A 23505-nucleotide genomic window follows, 5' to 3' on the forward strand; every position below is an offset into this window, starting at 1 on the left:
TATCAAAATTTTAAAAAACATGCAAAGTAGATTTCTGTTTTGTCTTCGTTTTTATTGCCAAATGTGATCCCACACTTTTTGGTTATAGTATCTGTGAAAATCTGAACCACTGCTGTTCTGCTCCAGTTTTTATTTGTCTGTCAAATTTATTGGAAAAGATAAAATGTGAAGATTTTGAAGCAGCCCCGCGGAGTGTCAAACAAACTACTAGGGATGGAGCAGAACATGTCTGACAGAGGTAAACACGTCAATAAAAGTGAGCAGAGAGAGGAGAGGCAGCCCAAACCCCAGCTGTCACAGTAAAGCTGACATAAACAGCTCTAGAGAGGGATCTTTAACCAAACTCCCCCTCCTAAAAACCCATTAGATTTTATTATCTGTTCATTATTACACGCCTGATCTTTCTGAAGGACTTCTAACTGCCGATTTTGTGGTCTTTTAGCCTAATTAAAATGGACTGCTCTTCAAGGATAGCGCTTACTTTGATTAAGCATATTAATCAAGTTGCTATTAACAATATGGACTTAACACAGAACTGGTGAAGCCTTCTGTTGTGTGGGCTATTAGACACTCTTTAGTCTTCATTACAGAGACAAGGCAAACAAAGGCAGCGTCAATAGGCGCCAGCCCTGAAATGTGCTGGCATTTACTAGTCTGAGATAACAGCGTGACAATGCTCTGAATTGAACGATGGATGGCTGTGGTTTTCAAACTCCAAAATAAATAGTGCAGACAAGGGGTGGGCAATATGCCAAAAAAATAATGTCACACTTTAAGACCTTAGAAAACATGAACTGAAATGAAACTATCTATGCAGTTTTTCTCACATTGAAATTGTGATTGGATTTACGAGTGGGATTCATGTCTAGGAGCATTCATATTTGAGAAAAGACTAAAATATGCTAAACTAACTGCTAAACTAATGCAAACAATCGCATTCATTTCAGTAACGAGCATTAAGACAGCTGCAGCACATCCAGAACGCTGCTGCTCAGGTCCTGACTAGAACCAGGAAGAGCGAGCACATAAGTCCTGTGCTCAGTTCTCTGCACTGGCTTCCTATAGCTCAGGGAATAGACTTTAAAGCAGCTCTGGAACAGTCTTCCTGAAGATGTGAGACAGGTCTCTACTTCACAATGTTTAAATCCAGGCTCAAAATGGTTCTGTTTAGCTGTGCATATGACTGAAAGGTTTTTATTCTACACTCTTCTCTTTTAATGTTAGTTTTATAATGATTATTTATGTTTTGATTTGTTGTATAGTGATTTTAATGTATTTCTTTTCTGTAAAGAACTTTTAATTACTTTATTTGTATAGCACAATTCGTACACAAACTTGCCTTACTTTGCCTATATTTTTGTAGAGGTTTGTTTTGGTTGGATAAATCTTGCAGCCCTATTAGCTCCCAATCATCACACTTGTTACACCATGTTTAAAACGTGAGTAACCACCTTCTTTTTCTTCTGACGGTTCACACTTAACTTCGATTGGTTTATTTGGCGAGCATGATGGAGACTGACCCATGGGAGAGGGTGAGGAAAAGTGTCTGAGTATAGCGCCACATTAAACACTGAAGAGAAGCACTGTGTTCACAATATGCTCGCCCAGCAAGCCCCAGTGCAGACATATGAAACCAGTACGCCAGGGGGAAACAGTGGCATATTCCAGGTCTATCCGTCTTTTACACAGCGGTTTGATGAAATAAAGGCAGGATGCTAATTGACTTCTCTGTGGGGCTCCGCTCGTACCTGAGACGGTTCATGTCGGATAACCTTTGTAACTCCGCATCCGCCTCGGGGTCTTCATCTCTCAGCCAAATTACATCTGAAAAAGACAAGTCAAATCTTCTTCCAATGCCAACGCCGGGTGCACGGCTAGAATACATTACGAGGGAAAAAAGCATTCGAAAAAGCACTCTGCTGTTGTGACAATGGCTAATTTGAAATGTTTGTGTCCAGAGATGCTTCATTAGGTTTTCTTTTACAGTGTGTCTCGAGATGAATGTTTTTCCTTATTCTCACTGAATTGTAAACCATTTTTGCAGCTCCATTTTGTTGTTTGCTCGGTAACATAAAATAAACAATAAAACTCATTGTAATGATTTGCATAGTGATAAGATGGCTACACTAAGCAGGCCAGGGGGTGCTGTCAAAATAGCACTAAACAGCCACATAGTTTACACAGAAATCTATTCTTGGACACTCAATACGTTGGCTTGTTTTGCTCATTAATTTTCAACAATTACCTCAACTCTAGCCAGCCTAAACGCAATGTTAACAACCTCCTAGAACATGCAATTTCCAGCATAACACTAGGTAATAAGGAAAGTTAGGACATAATGAATTGATGGGAGCTCAGAATTTAAATTAGAGTTGTACCTTGGGCTTCACGCATTAATCGCGCAAGCTGTTAACGCAATACATCAGCAATTGTGACGCCTGTGTCACGAGAAACAACACAAGAATAATTATGTTTTGCAACTGAATTATGGGCTCCGGGTTCAAAAGGCAACAACAAAATAAATACTACATAAATATATTTAGTCCACACTTGCTACATTTTACTGCTGCCCTGTTTATTACTATGAGCAAAGCAATAAGACGCAAAATTGTCAAAGTTAATAGGTGAGGTCATTTGAAAATGGGGCTGCAAAATTGATCAAATTAAAAAAGTAGATGGAACCCCCCCCCCCAAAAAAAAACAACAAACCCCACAATTATCAAACAGCATAGGATCCAACAGGGAATGCAATGTTCTCGGCACAAAAAACAAAACTTTCTTACCAGGTTTGAAACAACTAAGAGAGCTAATCTTCTCAAGCATATCTGGCTGTTTAAAATTCTGTCTGTGAATGGAATCCTGACATGCATTGCAAATCTTATCACAATCAGAAAAATCACATTTGTGCAGCCATAAACAAGTCCGTTTACACCGAGCCCTGCATTGTTAGTTCTATTCAAAGGCTTTTATTACGTACCACATGTCTCCTTTTACCACATAGGGATGAATGTGGCTTGTGCTCGGTGTGTTTATTGGAAGGCTAGAAAACATTTGGCTTCTAAAATCAATTCTGCTGTTGGATCATCGTCTGCTGATAATCCAGTAGCAGCAGGTGGTGTAGATAAATGCTCTTGTTTTGGCTTTTACGTCGGGAGAAACTATAACACTGAATCTGATCCCACGAGGGCTAAACTCCGCACATTTAAGATAATAGAGAGTGGATGTGTGCAGAGCTACAGATGCTCACCTGTGTGTCATGAAGGCATAGCGCGAGTAGTTATTTTGCAGCTGGTAGAAAGTTTCTCTTTTAAGGGGGGCAGCGTGAAGCAGACAGCCATGGTTTATATCTCTTTTGTTGTCATTTTTCTCTCTCTCTCCCTGGTTTCCTGCCATTTCTCTGCTGTCATTTGTAATAAAAGCGAAAAATGAAGAAGAAAAGGCACTGCGGCTGCAAGGGAAGCGGCAACTTGTTACGGTTTTGTTGAGTGTGCTACGAGTCGCTCAAAACATCTTATGGAAAAAAAATTATACTTTTTAAAGCCTTATTTCTCAGTAATCAAGGGGAAAACATCTCTACACTTGCTATTAAAGTTGTGCATTTCTTTGACTTCTGAACAGGGACAACACCAGGCAAACATTTGTACACACCCACTCATTCAAAGTGTTTTCTTCTTTATTTTTACTACTTTCTACATTTTAAATACAAGTGGAAGACATCAAATATATGAAACAAGATATGTAGCAAAGACAATACGCTAAATAACTCTACTAAATATTCTTTGACAAAGCGAAGAGTGGATTCTCTGAGGATTTGAAGATAAAATATTTAAGTTATTTACCATTTCTTCTTTGCTACACAATTCCATACATCTTACTTCATGTATTTGATGTCTTCTATATGTATATAAAATGTAGAAAGTAGTAAATATAAAGAAAGGAAAAATTTAATGAGTGTGTCCAAACTTTTGACCGGTAGTGTAATTTCTGTCAGGACTGAACAGTAGGAAAAATGAATAACATTTTTTGTATGATTAAAATGGAATTAGGAACATCTTTATCAATATTATTTTGTAAACATTATCAATACAGGCTTGAAATCCTTCCCATTTAACACAAAAAAATAGTACAATTTCTTCTTCCAAAGCCTCAACTCTGCTCCCAACTGCACGTTTTTTACTGACATTGACATGAGCATTAGCGACCTCTTAATCAAAAACACTACCGGTACATTTTCTAGTAAAATTCAATTACTTGTGCAGCCCCAACCTTAATTTCAAATGTGTATGTGAGAATTATGACAAAAATGGTATCCTTAGGACTAATTAGTGAGTAAGAACAGCTGCCAGCCGCATTGCCCTGCACATAAGCACATACCACTTTTCTCTCATCCCCTTTTGTCCATCAAATCAACCTATAGACAGAAAATCAAACAAACTGAACAGTTAGAAGTCCTCTGTTCATCACTGGTTAACGTGTATAATTTGCTAGCGCTACTCCCTCCTGTTATCGCGATTACACGGTACATTTGAGCCCGGAGTTCCCAATGGTAATTACAGTGATTTTTCCCGATATAATAAATTTATTCAACAAACTTTCTACTTGAGATTTCTGATCCATTATTTGATAAACCCTTCCTCTTGTTGAGGCTTAATAAAGTGATACTGTAGTAGTCTGTCTGTGCACAGTCTTAAGCATAGAAGCCACTTTGTTCCCATGTACATAATAGATCAAGTCTGACAGTCGGCAGTGAGGAAATTAGTATGAAAAAAGTGACTTGACACCGATTATTTCTTATCTCTCCCATATTAAAAGTAGATCTGCCAATCAACTGTGCTTTCCAGTACGTTTGCTAGCCCATCAAGAGATAATGACAACTTTTGCATTAATACTAAGCTACCCAAGCCTCCAATTACACGTGGAAGTCTTTTGCATGTCCTCTGCAAGATAGTAAAACATACATAGCAAATGAGGAGACAGGTATTGGAGAAGGAGACAGACCAGTGTCCCTAGGCACTGATGAGGTGTGGGGGGACTACATTTTAATAGTGATTTCAGATATCTGCACGCTTTAGCATAAAGTTGTACTGCCATTCCTGACATAGTAAACAGGCTTTGACCTTGAATATACAAAATGTAATGCTAACAGCACAATAAACAAGAGCAGGGAGACCTTGAGAGGAGCAATGACAGACCCTCAGTGCAAGGAAGCAACTCTAATAATAATTGAGGGACTAAAAACCGTGACCATAGAAACAATACAAAAACTCCAGCCAAAAGAAAAGTGAGACTAGTGCCATAGCAATTAGCAATCCAAATCACAATAGGCGCAGTGTTTTTTTCCCCTGTCAAAAGATTGGTATTCAAGAGTTTCAGGCTTCTCTGTTGCCATAGATATAAAAAGTGCACAGTGTAACTTGGTGGTGGGTCTGCCCCCCGCTTGCCTCCAAGGAAATGTCATTGCTTTCCCTGGAATGTTACAAAGTATGGGATTAAATATATGTATCTGTATGGAAATAAGCAGGTGATGCCACTAGGTAAAGTTTCAAGTCAGATCAGTGGAGACACATGTTTTTCCAAGCTATTTTTTGAGCCCTTCACCAAGAAAAGTTATATGGTGTACCTTTAAGCAAGTCATACCGTTTAATCTTTGAAATGAGGAATTAATCATTTGCCTGAATTTCGTGAATACACCTGCTGTCACAAGGCAAGAGAAATAAATGAACAATCGATGGAATATGGCCAAAAAACAAGAGTCATGCATCACAATAACGTTACACTGAATACAAATTAGTGCTGAGTTTTGGATACTGTTGCTATTTTATTCAATTAATTTTCACTGAGCTTTGCAGTTGGTTTAATCACTGGTTGGGTTAGCTTTGATGGTGACTTTTCTTTTTCTTATTATTTCATTAGTTACAAGCAGAGGCTTATTTTGCCAAGAGCATATGCGCGGTGCCACTCACATGAGGCACTTTGTTGTTTTGACCCTGGAAATGAAAAGCCCAAAAATGAAACGAAAAATACTTCAGAAAATACTAGGGCAAAGGTCATTCACAAGTAAAATGAAGAGATAACTCATGCCAAAGCTGTTCTGCTGCATTAGTATTCATGCCTTCAATCTCTAGAGCTATTGATTGCTGGATGCCAAGTGCTAAAGGCCAGTCAAATAAAACCAAGTACTCCAAAAGACTCTGAACGATCCCTCAAGACAGTGGTGTCACCCTTTTACAGCCAGCAGCCTCTTTAATCTCCCCTAATACACAATATAGAAACAAGGGTAGCAGAGTAAAGCTGGACTACATGTTACTTTAATTTTAGTGAACGCACCAGCGGATGGGATCTGGGATTTGACTGACAGGCTATCATTTGAGTCTAAAATCATTATAACTCAAAAATCACATCTTGCCAACTTTCTGAAATAAAAACAGATAGGAGCAAAATGAAATGCAGTTGTAACTTGACAGGGATAATTAAACGTTTTAATGGGCTGGATGTCACCGCTAATGACATTCACATTCTATGGATTAGTCTTGCCCTGATACTAAAACGCATTTATTAATATTATGGGAAAAGCTTTACAGCAATTACAATACCACAATGAGAGCAAACTGTTCCACACAGTGAATTCAAAGGATCTGCAGATCTTATTTACTATCTCCATTTCATAATATTAACTGAAGAATATATGTAATGTTATTTAGAATAGTAGTAGTTTAATGTGGTCATATACCTTTGACCAAGATGAACAGTTTGTAGTTTATAGTGTAGTATTAGTATAGTATACGTAAAGTATTAGTGTAGTGTAGTATTAGTATAGTAATAATATAGTATTGTATTAGTATAGTATTAGCATTAGTGTAGCATCCGTGTTCATTTTAATGCAGTATTAGTATATTATTAGTATTAGTGTAGTGTAGTATTGGTGTAGTATTAGTATTAATGTAGTATTAGTATTTGTCTAGTGCAGTATTAGTATTAGTGTAGTATTTGTGCAGTGTAGTACTAGTGTAGTATTAGGGTAGTTTAGTTGCAGTATTTGTGTTACTCTGATGTAGTATTAATATTAGTGTAGTGTAGCTGTAGTATTAGTATTAATGTAGTACTAGTATTAGTGTAGTGTAGTATTACTGTAGTCTAGTGGTAGTAGTAGTTAGGCCTATCATGATAGGAGACAGGTGGTAATGGTGGTGGTAGTAATGGTGGTGGTGGTAGTGGCGGTGGAAGTAGTGGTAGCTGTGGTGATGGTGGTGGTAGTGATAGTGATGGTGGTAGTGGTAGCGGTGGTGATGGTGGTGGTGATGGTTGTGATGGTGGTGGTAGTGGTGGTGATGGTGGTGGTGATAGTGGTGGTAGTAGTGGTGATGGTGGTGGTAGTGATAGTGATGGTGGTAGCAGTGGTAGTGGTAGTGATAGTGATGGTGGTAGCGGTGGTAGTGGTAGCGGTGGTGATGTAGTGGTGGTGGTAGGGGTGGTGGTGATGGTGGTAGTGGTGGTGGTAGCGGCGGTAGTGGTAGCGGTGGTGATGGTGGTGAAAGTGGCGGCAGTAGTAATAGTAATAGTATCAATAAGTACCTGGTCAATGATCTTTTCACAGTACTATGAAAATAAATACGTGCCTACGCGTCTTTCCCATTGAACAGAGCAGATATTTCACCCTGAATCAATTATTGATTTTATATCTCACTTGTTAAAGTCTAAGGTACAATAAAATGGTCATTTCGTTATCAAATAGGACTACTTTATTTTTAGGTTGTTACTTATTTATGACTTTTCTTTGATTGGGGTCGATGTGCGCTCACTTTTGGCTCCATTTGTTCATGTTTTTTCATGGTTTACAATATATCCAAAATTTCTAAAGAGACTTTTTAGGAGGATAACATTTTGAAATGAAAAAACAGAATACATATACTGGGATGTTGGAGACTTTTTACACATTAAAAATGTACTACATTTCATCAGCCTTGTTATAATCCTGGTTCAGACGTCGTAAGCGTAGATGGTTTAGACTGACTCAGTTATAGACAGACAAAATATAGTTTATCACAATATTGACAACCATTTAATTTTCGCAGAATTAACGGCAGATCACATTTGCATTTTGTCCCTTTCTCCTTGCAGCGTTCTCCTGTTACATGCTGGTTGGAGCTTATGTCCACTGTCTTGGAAGTGAAACATACTCTCTCACTACAACCACTATATGTAAATTAGATTCACCAATTCATTTGCATATGTCTTTGCACAGGAGGTAGACAGGTGTCCCAGGAGGACTCTTGATACAAGGTCACACAATGGGAGGACATACCGGTATTAAGACTCATTATCTGACAGGCAAACTAATAACTTTATTTAGGACACAATAAACATATGAACTTAGTAGACCTTTCAGAATAACGATATATCGCTACACAAAAATATTGCGACAAACAGTAATATTGAAACTACTTTAAATAGACGTTATCATCAAAAGGCCTGAGCTGCAACACATAAATAGCAGAATGAACGAATAATTAGCCATAAAAGTGATTTAATTTACCCTCTATAGCTCAACTCTTACTTTATTAAATAAAAACATAAAAATTACCCCACTTTTGCAAATAAATTGTACATTAAGCCCCAAAATATATCGTTCCAGCTTCCATTTATTGAACAATAAGTTATGGTGACAGTTCAACTTAGGTGGTATTTGAATTTTTCTATAAGTAATAACAAATGCAGCCATTTCAAAGTCTGAAAACAGCAACGTTCTCCTACAACCTTGATATGCGTGACGGGTGAGTGCTTGCCATTCCTATGATACACCCAAAAACCACCCATCAGAGCCAGAACGTATACACATTAAGGCCTAATACCCTGTGCCTACAAAATATTGATTCTAAGCTTAAGCTAAATGAGAAGCCACAACAAGATTAGCCAAAGGGGAAAAAATGAAACATACCATTCATTACTGGAAGATAAAAGCAACCCACCATTAGCAAAACGGTTAAACTTGAACCATATCATAACTTTGTGACGACTTAATGATTTAGGTGTCTTATATTGATTGTCATGTGATGCCTAGGCTGAAATGACAAAGCAAAACAAATATGATTAGATGGCGGAGCAGATGGGTTCCACTTTGAAATGCCCATCACAGCAGCCACCATGCGTAGTTCAATCCAGAGTTTGTGTGAAGAGCGATGGGCGTTGGTCGCTGCATGCATTATCCCTCCACTGCCTGTGATCAAGTCCCAGTGAGGCAGTTTTCTTTACTGGCTTGTGTGATTTACATTTCCCTCTCTCCCCATCACTTTGAATGGCACGACAGAAAATGTTACAAACTGCCAGCCGTGGGAATAAATCTACAACAAACCGCAACAACGTAGGACCAACCCAAGAGGAACGCAAAGACGTGAATAAAAATAAAAACGAGGCAAAATTCGAAAGCAGCAAAATGACATTAAAGGTTTCGATGCAGCTTTCATCTTATGGACCGTCACGGGGGGATTAAGTTTTAAGATGCAATTAATGATGCCTCCAATTAAAGATACACAAGAAAAATGATAAGACTTTTAAGCAGATCTTGGATACCAAAAAAAAGTGAAAATTGAAAATACATACGGATATTACATGTAAATTGTCAACACAATATGTAAAGGAGATGCAATCCTCATCTTTTTGCTGTCTTTTTAGAGCTAAATTTAATCAAAATACTAGATACTCCTTCCAAATCTTAGCACCTCCTGACAAGCCTAATTAGGGTTAAAGTGGAAATTGTGCCCATAAGCCCTACTTCTACTTTGGGCACCGCTAGGGCCTGGAAAGTTCTAATAATAATAACTTTATAAATAACTTTTCTAGTGAGGGAGTACACCGCCTACTTCTTGATCTATGGAGATGTCATTGCTTGGTTTGCCTGAAATGTTCCACAGTGCAGTACAGTGCACCTTAAATATGAAGCTGCCTTCTTTTCTAGGGATCACATAGCCTATTTAAGATTGTAATAATAAATTGCATGGATCCTGAGCCATGGGCATGATGATGAAACACTGGGGCTGCATCTGAAATCAGGCCTACATCAAGGGGTCAACAATATGAACCAATAAGGACCGAAGAAGAGTAAGGAGCAGTGAGGAGAAGGAACTATCGCTGTTTTTGGTGGATGCGAGTTCTCCTTGGGGTTCTTCAACAGTGATTTTGTGCAATATGTACCATCTCACACTCACAACCTGGAACAGTCTATCTGAAGATGTGACTCTACTTTAAGAATGTTTAAATCCAGGCTCAAAACAGTTCTGTTTAGCCATGCATATGACTGAAAGGTTTTTATTCTGCACTCTTCTCTTTTAATATTATTATTTTTAATATTTTATAATGAATATTTGTGATTATTTATGTTTTGATTTGTTGTGTTGCGAGTTTATGTGCTATACGAATAAACTTGCCTTGCCTTTTTCAGGGCTTCACTACAGCTCTGGTAGATTTAGTCTTTTTCAAGCCCCTTGAGCTCCTGAAAAAGAGGCGGCTTTAGTGGGATAATCTAAAGCTGAACAGTTTCTGCTCAAATATTTTATGATACACCTGAACTTGTTTTTACCTGCAGCACTGTAGCCTGTACCAAACATGTCAATATTTTAATCTGACAGTTGCAAACATGTTTCATTAAATCAGTCTAGACACGTATTTGATTCACCCCGACTCAAGGTCCAGATATGCCTCCTCCCTGTGGAATAAATCTGCTGCATAACCCTGGCTGTGTGAAAATAAAACTGTAGGCTACACAAAGCAGGGTGAAATAAGGACAAGGTAAAGATCTCTGCTTTTTTAGGTAAACTCAATATACCGAGCTATTATGTCTTTTTAAGGCCAACCAAGGAGTAACCAACCAAGTCTCAAGACGTTAACTGTAAACTTGACTGATGTAAAGACACAATAGCATGGGGCCAGTAGAGCCACTGACCACAGTCACATTGAGCAGCGCACAGCCGCAGCTTCGCACCGGTAAAAACAGAGAGCTGCCATCAAACAGATGTAATAACTTTGTGACAGACGAAACACTGCATCACTTAAGTCCACTAAATGCCTGTTTTACCTGTTTGTTTGACGTCTTAAACCTTCACGCCGCCGTCTGCTGTCTCAGGGCGCAGACATGTTGGATACAGGCGCTGGTCTCCTAAGCGCCCCCTGCTGGCGCGGAGGAGTTTCACGCTCAAAGGGTACTCTTAGGTTATTTAAAAGTAATTTATCTCCAAAAAACAAAACAAAAAACAAAAACGTAACAATTATTTCTTGGTCCTAAATATAGTCATTGACTCATCAGAATAGTCATTGTGTAGGTTATAGTTCATGGTTGGTCAATACAAAGAGCAGTCAAGGTCATTTTTTCCTCAGCTAAGCAGCTAAAGTCTTTCAATGGGAAAATAAATGACACCTTCAGTGAATAAAGATTTTATTGATACAGCCCAGCATCTGGTGGTTCAGAAGAAGGGGTTTTCGTTACGCACAGTTCAGCTTAGTTATATCTGGTGTAGCTCATGTGCTTTGAGTGCCCAGCAGGTGGAAAAGTGGTATATAAAAATGTGACATTAACCATTTACCATTGCCATTTTATTTCTGAAGCCCTTACAACTTGAAAATACATAATAAAAAGTCCCATTTACCCTGTGTTTTTACTTAACATTTATTTGGAATGTATAAATTTACATTGCAACATAATATAACATTCATGTGTCTTCTGATGATTCAGTCTCTTCTATGAAGTGATGATCAAGTGATTTGGTACTTGATAAAATGTAAATCAAAATAAACAGTAACAAGAAAGTGCACTAGTGACCAAATTATTTTAGCAAATTGATGTGAAAAGATGTTCTTCAATGAGACATAAATCCGGTTGAACTACCCTGAGTTTAGAAATCATGGCACGTGATAGTATCCACTTTTTCACAGATTAAGCATGTTCATAGTGACAAAATATAAGTTTTTATAAAAAAAAATATGTGCAGTAAAAAAGTAAAGACATTCACAGCATGATTTTTGGATTTGAGGTAAAAACAAAAAAACAACACTAGAATTATAAAAAATGCATTTAAAACCTATTATACATAATTTAAAATCAGTAATCCATAGGTCAGTTATTGGTCACTTTTTGGAGAGCAGCAGTACTCACATTAAGGCAGTGTTCATTTGGTAAAAACTCCCGCAATAGGAAAGACAGGAGCATCTATCAACAGGCCATGAAAAACAGAGCAGTTTTATTACAGAGAATTCAAAAACAAACATTATGTAGAACTGTTGCCCTGTACTTACATAAACCAATGTTTTATTGGCTTCGCTGTCCTGAAAAATATTAAACACTGTCTCCATATCGGTCTTCTTTAGCACAAGAACATTTGAATCTGAAAGAATAAGAATATTAACATTTCAGATGATGGACATTTAAAGATAATTGTATGAAAGGAGCTACTGCTAACATTTAGCATTGATGAGGCTGTGCGCTCGCTCTCGGGTCTCGTTTTTCTCTTCTTCTGTGCGAGGAGCACTTGGAGCTGCAGGACTGGATGGCCACAGTTTGGCACGAAGCGTGTCGATATATACCGCCATCTGTGCTTCGGTCGGGTTCATTTTGTTCAAGAAGGAGTTTATTTTTCTGTGGAGGCGAAAAATACACCCACACAAAAAACACTCACATTATAGAGTCAGGGAACCGCAATGAATTAATGCATCACCATTGTGGATTCATATGTACTCCACTCGCACTGCTATAAAATCACCCTACAATATGGCTGTCCACAAAATATTTATGAAAGACAATAATCATTAAAAATGTTGGCAAGTTATTTTTATACCAAAGGTGGGAGCAGATTTTTTAACTTCTGGTTATTATAGGAAGCCACTTGATTATGTCCATGATTCCTCCCACAAACAAAGGAAAAAAAAAACCAAACAAAAATTACTTACTTTTTCAAAATTGGCATGACGGGTTTCAGGATAGCATCAAATATGTTTAATAGGATGGAGTTTCCTGTTGAAACAAAGCCACATTATTTCTGGAGGCGATACAGTGAGCAGGGCCTAAAGTGAATTGTGATGCAGCAGTGTACCTCAATGAACAGATTACCCTTCACACAGAGCTATTTATGAGAGCAAATGTCAGAGTAAACATAAAAGCGAGGCTGACAGAGGCTGCAATGATTCCCTTCACACATGACACACTTCTCAACAAACATAGCGCTGCAATTAGGCTTCTATAGCATCTGTTTGTTCTTCAGTTTGATTTTCTGAGCACAAAATTTGGAAGCTTTCATCTGTCAATCTCACTGGGTTTGAAACAAAACACATGAACGCACCCAGGAGACATTTCACCTTCAAAAAGTGCCATTAAATAAAAATGAGCATTCACTATAACATAACTCTTCCAAGTAATCCAATGTTAGAGTTAGACATTTTAAAAAGTACACTACACTGGTATACAAAAATAGCATTATAATTATTTTTTCTTGTCAAATCATCAAGTTCATTTCAGTGTACTATAGCTGAATAATCTTCCAATGGTAACAGGAAGTTGGTTTGGCCTCTTATGATTACAAAGATAAGTATGTAGAAACAGTTTGGTACGAGGGTCATTCAATAAATAAGGTGAATTTTTCGGTATAAGGACTTTTAATACACATAGAAGCTTACTTTTTTGTTTTTCTTGTTTTTCACATGGATTTAATTTCTTTTGCAGATCCATAAAGGTTTATTTGAAAATTTTAGTGCAAAGAGATTACTGCACAAAGAATACAGAACTCTCTTATAGATTTAAAAGGGCTGTGGGTGAGTTTGTAGCAAATTTAAATGATATAATTTGAGGAGCTTATCGGGGATCAGTTTCTCTGGATTCTAAACAATGGGAATCGGCCATGAAAATACCCATACTAATTACATATAGGTGAAAATTGTCACTGACCAGAGATCTCTTTGAGCAGATCAAAAATGACTTTGGTGGTCTCCTGCTGTTCCCAGTTGGCTTGACCTTTCTGACCGGGGGAATCTTCTCCTCTTGGTAAGGTTCCCTGGTCTTTTGTTTTAGTCTTGCTTGGCCCATTAGACACTTTGAAACTTATTTTCTCCTTTTTATTTGATCGTGTAAAGACTGAATGCTGAGTGGAAGTCTCCTCTGCAGTCTCAGCCTCTCCATTCTGACTGCACTGCTCCTCGTCATCAAAGATTTTCTTTTGGGATAGCGACTCCTGTGACTTGGAGCGGCTCAATCCTTTAAACAGCATTTTAAAGTGAGAGGTAATAGGATTATCAGAGTCCTCTGTTCTGTCTTGGGCAGAGGTGGTGGCAGACGGCGACTCATTTTCTGCTTCATTCTCTTTAGGTGGCTCTTCAGGAGTGTCACAAGGGGAGATAATAATAGTAGGTATGGCAGGGCTCGAGCTATCGCTTTCAGATGAAATGCTCGGACTGTCTGGAGGAGACTTTGATTTGGATTGTGACATTGTGACCTCTTTGGGGAATTCATTTTGTTGGCTACCCATCTGTAAAGAAAAGATTGTAGGTTACAACGATTACAGCTGAAAAGATTTCTTTTCAGTTCACATAAGTGAATTGTATAATATTGTAGCATTGCTACTTTTAGTGGAATGAGGACAGAAATACTCATAAATCTGTCCTTACTATTCCAAGTACAAGAAGTCAAGCATGAGAAGAATTACAATGATTTTCCAAATGGTGACAGTCTTTGGCTGTATATAACAACCAAGCCAATGTTTATTTTGAATGAAAGTTAAAGTAAATTTTGTTTCCCCTGCACAGAGTTTAATGTAATTGCTCCACTTTGTGAAAAAAAAAACCTGACAGCTGCGGGCTGTCTGCATCTCATTGTTAAATGTTTTATTGATTGCTGAGCTTGAATTGAGTGCTGAAGGTCCACTCCACTACACTTTGCAGCCTGAAAAAGCTGTTCTAAAGCTGTGGCCATATCCAAAAACTCATGTATGTAAATACTGCAGATGTGCCAAAAGGTAAGTGAGAGCCAAGAACTACTTGTTTAAATTTGAATACCTACTTTTTCCATTTGTGATGGAAAAACCAGGTAATGTAGCTTTAAATAGGTCGTTTTTGCATTTTTATTTAAAGGGCCTATATTATACCATTGTCTGATCTGTTATGTTGTTTCATTCACAAATCCTGCATACTTAGGCTGAGTTCTTCTCTCAAACAGAAAACACTCTGTTCTACCTTGCGATGTCATGTGGTAATACAGGAAGTGCTCCACTGTGTTTTTAAACACCATACACCTTCACTAGAATCATTTGGATGATTTCAGCTCTGGATTTGCCTAGCTCTACTAATCTAAAAGGTAAAAAGGTAGCTGTTAACTTGAAAACTGCCACTTCATGACATCACAAGGTGGAGTAGAGCATTTTGAGCTTTGGCGACGTAGATAGACTAATAATAATAAAGGATTACTCAAATGTGTGAACGGAACAAAACAACTCCAGGTCTGTTTTTGATGAGGTAACAACAAATTAACATGACTTAAAGCTCACAAGAGTCAGTTTTGTGTAATATAGGACCTTTAAGTGGTATTTGAGAAACACTCGAACCTTTTATAACATCACCGAATTGGCTGGATTTGACTTGGCTGGACTTGTTATTGCTCAAGTCATGTTGCAAATTTTATCATTAAATTAAAGGGGCAGCATATATCTACAGAATCCCACTTCCCCACAGTGCAGGTAGAGGAAAGCAGCTGGTGTTCGACAAACATTTGTGTGATTTTACCTCCTCTTCTTCTTGCCCAGGTGTCAGGAAGTATGCCAAGCCACTGAGAAGACCCCACACTCCTCCATAATGTACCTCCTCATTAAGCAATTTATCAAGTGGACACAGAAACTGGAACACTGGTTGAGAGTGGCCAATTATTTCATCAGAAACCACTTCCTATAAAACCAAAATAGTACTGAGTGAAGAGGTTAAATTTTAGATTATACAGTATAAAAGCTGTATTCACTTGCAGAAAGTGCTCCACTGATAGTCGGGTTTCTTCCTTAACTTCATCCATTTCTTGGTTTTCCTCTAGAATTAAGATGGTGGGTAGACTGCTTGAGTCCTGGAAATGTATAAAAATAAAAAAAAAGAAAGCATACAATTATTTAAACTAATTAAACTTCCAAATGTAAAAAGGAAAAAAATAAAAGTGTGTTCACATATGCAGCATTTTAAATTAGATCAGTGTTCTGTTGTCAATTCTTATTCACTAGTTCCTTTCGAATTATATATATATTTTTAGCTTCTCAGAAAAGACACTAATTAAATTCCTTCTTATTTTAAATGGAAAATAGAAAAATGAAAAGGGATTTAAACAAGAAAAGGATTCCTTTTAATTCTGTCATTTGTTAGCATAAAAACATGGACATATTAGCCTCATGACGCACAAGGAAAATGTGCGCTTGGTCTTTAAATTAAAAATGTTGAAGCTAAAGCAGCAAGCATTTTTCCAATTATTGCTTACACTTGATATTGCAGCACAAGAGTGGAGAACATATGGACCAAGGGTAGAGAACATATGGACCAAGTTTGATTTCTATGGGCCTCTGGCAAAAGCTCAATTAGAAATCTGTCTTTTCTCTCATTTAGTCTTATGGTGAATGTCAGCTCTTTCTCCCAGATATAATCCTTCTCCTCCATCCACACTGGTCATTATCGACACATACAATATTTCATAATTTTGTCAGATTTTTTTCATTTGAGCATATTCGAGAAAGATTGGTGAATAAATAAATGATGTAGATTAGACAAAGTGCAAAAAGTGCAAAAAAAAAAGTGCAAAACTATTTCTGTTGTTGTATAAACTGACACATTTAAGTTTATACATAAACTGACAACATTTTCATTTCATGGAAACATTTTCCAAAAATCTCCTAACAATAAAATAAAGAAAGTTTTAGACCCAGCTGGTGTTATCGGCCTATGTGGTGTTCGGCTCTCCATCACTGCAGTTTGCAGACAACTGGCAGCTGCCCTATCACATCCATGGAGACAGATAAAAGTTTTAATCAGCTGCCTGACACTGTACCTCCATCACTGGCAGCAGGAGGCTCTGGGGGAACCTCACCCCATTTCCCATTTACACAGAAGCCTGACTTTAATGAAGACATTTTACAAAAAGAAAAGGTCTGATCGTGACTAGTGCTATGAACAAGCCACAAGTAAAGGAAATAGTGGAGAAGCACTCTACCAACTCAGCTGCTCTAAACCGAGCCGCAGGTTGGCGGTTCAAATCCCGCTCTCGACATAAACATCATTGGTCAGATTCACTGACCCACAGGTTGGGACGCGATTCCAGCTGAATGCCGTCATTGTGTACTTGGGCAAGACACTTAACCCACCACACTCCCAGTGTCTGCGTACATTGCTGTATGAATGTATATAAAGTGCTTATTGTGCCTTGAAGATGGAAAAGTGCTATATAAAAATGTGACCATTTACCATTTTAGGTACGGATCAATATTCAATTTGATAGTTGATATAACTGATTAGTCTGTGCTTAATGAAATTCCTTATAATGGAAAAAATAGATTTTATATCCAATGGATGGTTATGACTCTCTGAATAACCTAGATCTGTTTGAGGTAGGGACGGACAAATAACAACTCACATTCACTCCAGTGCATTATAATCAGGCGTCTAACCTGCCATCTGTTGTAGAAGTGTATGACGTCATGGTAAGACTTTCGGATGTCCCACTGCAGATTCTCAGGGCTGCCCTTTTCCTCCAAATGAACTGTGAAGATGATCTCCTCATTCTCAACATCAGCCTACAACACATGAACGTCAACATTAACAACAAATTCAAGGACAGCAGAAGACATGTGACAAGCCTCCTGGAGAGAGCACAGCAGCGATTATATTTATAACTCACCTGAGGGATGCTGACAGCCCACTGGCCAGCGCGCCACATCTCATACGACAGCTTGAATTCCATCATATCTTCTCGGACACTTGTCAGGTAGTTTTCCAGATCACTGTCCTCCTAATTGTGTTTGGCCACAAGCAGGTTTGAATGTGTCTAACTTCACAAATATTCACCTTATTTACAGGAAATGCTGTAGGCCTGTCACAATAACACATTTTGAAGTATGATATATATATTGCCGAAGAAAAAAGAGACAATAAATGACAATATTTAAGCAAATTTATGCCACTGACACAAAAACCTTAAAGTAGAATTATTATCCCCAGGAAAAAAAAAATAAAAGTTTCAGACTAGTACTAAGAAAGAAAAAGTACCCACAATAAATACTGACCCCAGTGTTCCATCTAACATATACTAAACAATAAGTTGATACAGTATTTATCGTGACAGGCCTAGCGTGCTGCCTCACCCTGTCGGAGTCCTGCTGGCTGTGGACAGAGCCCTCTCGGCTGCTCACATCTTCTTCATTGGACACGTCGCCCTGAATCGCCATGATCCTCCTCACCAGCTCATGCTCCATTTGCTTCATCCTCTTCTTTTTGACCCTTTTTAACTTCATCTTGTCCACAAATCTGTTCCATCCTTTTCTTAATTTGTCTTAAAAAAAGACAAAGTCACATGAATGGGCGCCAATAATGTTTTTACAATGTTGCTGTACCACAAACAGACTTAATTAAAATGTGTTATATTACCAGGGTTATGCCAATAGCCAAAGCTAAGTTATTGTGTACACAGTAAAAGGGTACACATGAAGGGCTATGAAGTTGATGACTGTTTTGTTTCTAAGCAGTTATTTGTGTATTCAGGCATCAGGACAAGCTCATCCAAGTCACTCATTTCTAGTTTGTGAATTGTGTTCACAAACGATGCCAATAAAAGAATTCTGATTCTGAAGTCCATATTCAACAAAATATACATCAAAACTAACAAACGCATAGCTCACAACAACATGAACCTTGTTACATCTGTCATCCTTTCTATTACAACAAAGACAAAAGAAAATTACAAAAAGAATACAAAAAGAATACAAAAAGAAAAAAAAGAAAATCTTAGATCCAGGCCTTTGAATCTGATTGTGACTATTACATTTAGAGTCATCTTGCCCACAAAGAAAACATTAGGAAAAGGAAAACTAATTTGGAAGCTGTATTTTTTTTTTTTTAATACAGCAGATTAAAACCTTTAAACAGACTAACCTCTCTTTTTGCCTTTGATGCCATTACAGGACTCAAGTCCTATTCCTTCCAGGCTCCTAGAAAACCCAAACCACACAATCCCGCCGTCAGTTCCAATTTCAAACACAGAAGGAGGCAGTTACAGTGGATGCCCTGAGTGGGGCAGATCAGTGGGATGCAGAAGATGACACTCACACTTCACTGCCCTCTCCCTCGTGCTCCACATCGGCCTCATAGTCCTGAGACATCAGAGAGGTTTGGTCTGGGTCCAATCCATGCGGTTCATACACGGAACCTTTGGGGGACGCACTGTCCAACTGGCTAACCACCAGATGGTTTAGGTTGTCTGGGTCAGAGAGCCATGACACCAGTAGACCCAACCCTGAGGGAAAACAAATATACAACTCATGAAAAGTAGGATTTAGTGAAACAGCTAAAAGTAACCTTCATCTAAATCCAAAACTGATTTAAAGTTATTTAGTGCATGTTAATATAATTTGACATTTTAAAACAAGCTACTGCGCATGGGAACAGATTGTTGTGGTTAAAGACAAAAATGTCAAGCTCAATGTTTCAGTTCCTTCTTAAATATTTGTGTACAAGGGAAATGAAAATAACATCACACATAAGAAACAAGACCTTTTCATAAGAATTGCCTAAGGTTTTCAATGGCTAGAGATCACAAAGTTCAGCAGTGCCCATACAGCTAACAGCAGGTGTTATAAAGCTGCCCTAAAGTTTTCTGTTGGCTCTGGACTGATCTGAAAACATACAGTTCATGCACTTTTAACACAGGCTAGATGTATTTTTTAAATGATTGAGTGCTGGAGATCTGCCAAATGCAGTAGTGAGGTGAGCCTAAAATACAACTAGAGGAATGAGTGCCTTTCTGATGCCATCAATCAAAGGGCCATTTGCAGAAGATCACATTTTCAAACAAAGATAAATGGAAAAATTATAGTATATAACAGTTTAGACATATTTAATAATAGATTGTAACATCCATCTTTGAGAAATGCACTATGGTGTTTTGAGGTGAATTTTAAAGTGATAGTAGAAAGCCTCCTGTAGAGCACACAGTCTTGACCTAAGCTGTGTAATGGCATTGACAACAAGGGATTATCAAGTAAACGTTGTCACAGAGTCTTAGGCCTTGTGTAAGCTTCTGTGTTACAGCAAAAGGGGAAATGTAATGGTTTCTTACCCTTTAAAGCAACAATCTCATTTAAGGCACAATGGTTGACTTCATGGCCCCAGAGGCTCTTGGGAAAAAGGTTACGAACAAGTGCATCAGAAAACTCTCGTAGGACTGCAACCTCCTCTGCTCTGGAGCTGAACAAGAGCTCTCTTTACAGAAACAGCACAAGTTTTCTTTAGTGTACCATACATCACTACATACAACATATTGCATTTACTCTTAATTGTGTGAGTGTTTTCTATAGAGCCACCAACAGGGGAGCACTGAAGGTCATGTCTATAAAAGGTATTGTGACTTCTTGCAGTAAACTTAATGAGAGCAAAGGGTGCATGTAACAGGTTGCACATAGAATAAGAGAGCCTCACCTGTCACTCTGCTTAGCGTTGTGCAAGTGCTGGGTCAGAATGCGGATTGAACCCACAACTGCCTGGGACACATCAAAGTCTTTGGCTCGGTCAATGATGCGATCGATGACAAAGTCAAACTCCCTACTTAGCACCTGGTGCAGAGGCTGGTCTTCACACGGCTCTGGGACAATGTACCATGGCAGAACCAGCTGAGCGTAGGCACATTCAAACACTGAAGGAGCAGCCAAAGTCAGTCATCAATCAGATGTTCAACTCCCACATAATTACAGGGAAAATCAACCAAAGAAGAACTGAAGCCTTTAAACCGTTTCACAAAAAGTGTGAATAAGATTCCCATAAGAGTTAAAGACACATATTGTACATTATGTCCAATAAAAGTCTGAGAAAAAACAAACTCTCTGGTATTCAAAGCAAGCACTTTATAGCATCAATTTAAATGATTCATTACTTCTACAACAAGTAAAATACAATGGTGGGGTTTTTCTACACATTTGCTAGTGGTTTTTGCTGTTTGATGTTACAATGTTTTGTGTCACAATGCAACATATGAATTAGGGTCAAGGATATGATCAAAAGAATGACTTATCTTTGTTCAAAAGGTGATTATTCACTTGTCATCAGTTAATTAGATTATTTCTGAGGCATGATGGGGAAGGCTCACATTTTTTTTTGTTGAGTGAAATGCTCCTCAGTTGGAAAAAAGCTGAATGTAGTGGTTATTAACTGGCCCCGCATAATAGGGCAAAATACACCCATTTCCATATATCCCTGTAATTGTATATTATATTTATAGCATACACCTACGTGAAGCTAAAAAGGAGCATGACTCTTTTTAGATAGATGAAATAGATATGAAACCTGAAGATGAGAAACAACTGGTAGAAAGGAAGAGCAAGAATCATAACTCATCTCTAACCCAAGCCACCAATAGGATCTGTTTTTTCACATTCTTTCAAATAAGTCCCTCCTATAGCTGCACATGTAACATGACCCCTGGCAACAACTGTGTCTATGCAAAACTCTTTTGTGTCATGTAAAAACAACAAACTACCTATATGCTGACCAAGAACATTCACAATAAAACAAGGTCAATTCCAAGGCTTTGAAGATAAAAGAAACTACATTTTTCCATCTATAAAACATCATAACTTAAAGCCATTCTTCCATTTTGCAAAAACATGCCTCACCTTGCTGCAGAGAGCCTTTCACTTGTGGGTACTGGGACTCCAGTGGCTCTGGTTTACTGCCACATGCTCCATCTGACAAGTCACCAAAGAGCTGCTCCCCAATAGTTTCCTGAAAACACAGAAAAATGACGAGAAGACATCACAAACAAGCTTTTGTTGAACTCCCTGTCACCTGCACTGGGTGGATGGAGTTACAACCTCAGGCTACTCATAATAACGACAACACTTAGCCTAAGTATTTGTAAAGTTTAGACACCCCCAGGCTATCCAACTATAATTAAACCCTGATGTTGTGGTGACATACCATTGCCTGCTCCACAAGTAGTAATCACAGTGTGTCACATGTTTATAGGGTAGATAAAAGAAGCTAAGACCACATGACCAGTTCAGTGATAACAGCAGAGCGTCCATTAGAACAGCTGAGAACAACAAGGGTAATCATTACAATCATTACCAGAAGACTTCTCTCCTGGCTGTGCTCGTCAGTCTGGGTGCTGCTCTCTCGTCCAGCGTTCCCCCAAACCAGAGGAGTAGTAAAACAGAAAAGAAAGCATAAAAAGTACTGCGCAATAACGCGGCCACAGTCTGAAAAATACCAAACCAAGCCAAGTGTTACAGCGATGGAGACGCGCCATAGATACATCCTCAGTTCCTACGAGAGGCTTGTTTTGCAGGCGTGCCGAGGCTTAGACTGAGCTGAGGGGTTTGCATGCAAAAGTGCGCCCATTGTTCTGTCTCATCCTAAACCGAAAATATGATCTAAAAAAAGAAGCACTTTGAATATGCGCGTAATCAAAAGGCGGAAAAGGCCAAGAACTTCATCAAAGTGCTAAACCACTTTCGCTGTGGTGATTGGGGACATGGACTTCCCGGGTGTGTGCTCTTAATTATCAGAATCGTGACGCCATCTACAGGCCAAGTGTAGATGACAGTACCGAGGATGCTCTCAGAAAACACTAGTGCTAGACTTTAGAGCAGCTGTCCAAGTCAACTTTTTTTTGGAAAGGTAAGAAAAAAAATCAGTGTCTGTGTGATGGCAAGGCTCATGTTTTTTGTGACTCATGGTTTTGTGAACAACGTAGTTTTTCTTTGCTTAAACAGGTTAAAATGTCTGTTGCCTATACACAATTTATTGACTATAGAGTAGGCTATGCATCGAAAAAGAAGTTAGGTCTGACTGGCTACTACCCTGCAAGCTTATGGATAATAACAGGGCTAGATAGTTTTATATTCAAAAATGTAAATTTACAAAATGCAACAAAGGAATAAAACATACAGTTAGGCCCAGGCCCGTCAACAGAAATGTGGGGGCCCGGGGCAAGAAACCCCTTTGCCCCCCCTATCGACTCCCCTGGTTAGGCCTATAGAATAGATGTTTGTTTACATCCCTTTGCTAATGGGTCCATCATGTGAGCTCACCATTATGAGACCCGAGTCCAACGTTGTGGTGTTAATTAAAGCCCCCTGACCTTACTTCAACCCCTTGAAAGTTATTCAGTTTGTCAGTCAACTGAGCGATTAAAATGCAACACAACATGCATGCAATTAACATGTTGTGTGTAGAGACATTGTTTCAAAGACAATTCAATATTTTGATTAATTTGAAAATTACATAATGCCTATACATATGATT

At 38.4% G+C, this 23505-nt stretch overlaps 2 protein-coding genes across 4 annotated transcripts in view; both read right to left on the reverse strand.

Moving 5' to 3' along the window:
* mrpl11 (mitochondrial ribosomal protein L11) overlaps window positions 1–11155 on the reverse strand; it is a 36826-nt gene extending 25671 nt beyond the window's left edge. Inside the window, exon 1 of the mRNA XM_033974505.2 lies at window positions 11069–11155. The gene's annotated coding sequence lies outside the window, so the exon portion shown is untranslated. The remainder of the gene's footprint in view (window positions 1–11068) is intronic.
* A 476-nt stretch (window positions 11156–11631) lies between these two features.
* On the reverse strand, window positions 11632–22772 carry si:rp71-46j2.7 (uncharacterized). Of its 3 annotated transcripts, none has more exons than XM_033974361.2 (16): window positions 22327–22772; window positions 21873–21981; window positions 20683–20896; window positions 20324–20466; window positions 19315–19501; window positions 19141–19196; window positions 18354–18541; window positions 17891–18001; window positions 17661–17786; window positions 15980–16078; window positions 15751–15909; window positions 13925–14501; window positions 12934–12997; window positions 12447–12622; window positions 12283–12371; window positions 11632–12196 (listed from the first exon to the last, which is right to left on the reverse strand). In XM_033974361.2, exons 1-16 carry the CDS (start codon window positions 22513–22515, stop codon window positions 12104–12106), a joined length of 2580 nt encoding a protein of 859 aa, XP_033830252.1. In that variant the 5' UTR covers window positions 22516–22772; the 3' UTR covers window positions 11632–12103. The 3 variants fall into 3 exon arrangements, with proteins under 3 accessions (XP_033830252.1, XP_055080836.1, XP_055080837.1); XM_055224861.1 differs by having other exon boundaries at window positions 20324–20451; window positions 22327–22739; XM_055224862.1 differs by lacking the exons at window positions 20324–20466; window positions 20683–20896 and having other exon boundaries at window positions 22327–22739.
* Between the last annotated feature and the right edge of the window lie 733 nt (window positions 22773–23505).

Source organism: Periophthalmus magnuspinnatus, chromosome 10 (assembly GCF_009829125.3).
Source record: "Periophthalmus magnuspinnatus isolate fPerMag1 chromosome 10, fPerMag1.2.pri, whole genome shotgun sequence".
In the NCBI taxonomy this organism is placed as follows: Eukaryota; Metazoa; Chordata; class Actinopteri; order Gobiiformes; family Gobiidae; genus Periophthalmus; species Periophthalmus magnuspinnatus.

Coding starts and splice junctions, on each gene's coding strand:
- si:rp71-46j2.7 (XM_033974361.2), bottom strand. CDS start 22,515: ATGTATCTATGGCGCGTCTCCATCGCTGTAACACTTGGCTTGGTTTGG. Junction 18,002..18,353: donor GCCAGCAGGACTCCGACAGG/GTGAGGCAGCAC, acceptor AAACACAATTAG/GAGGACAGTGATCTGGAAAA. Junction 14,502..15,750: donor CTGGGCAAGAAGAAGAGGAG/GTAAAATCACAC, acceptor TTTTCTTTACAG/ATGGGTAGCCAACAAAATGA.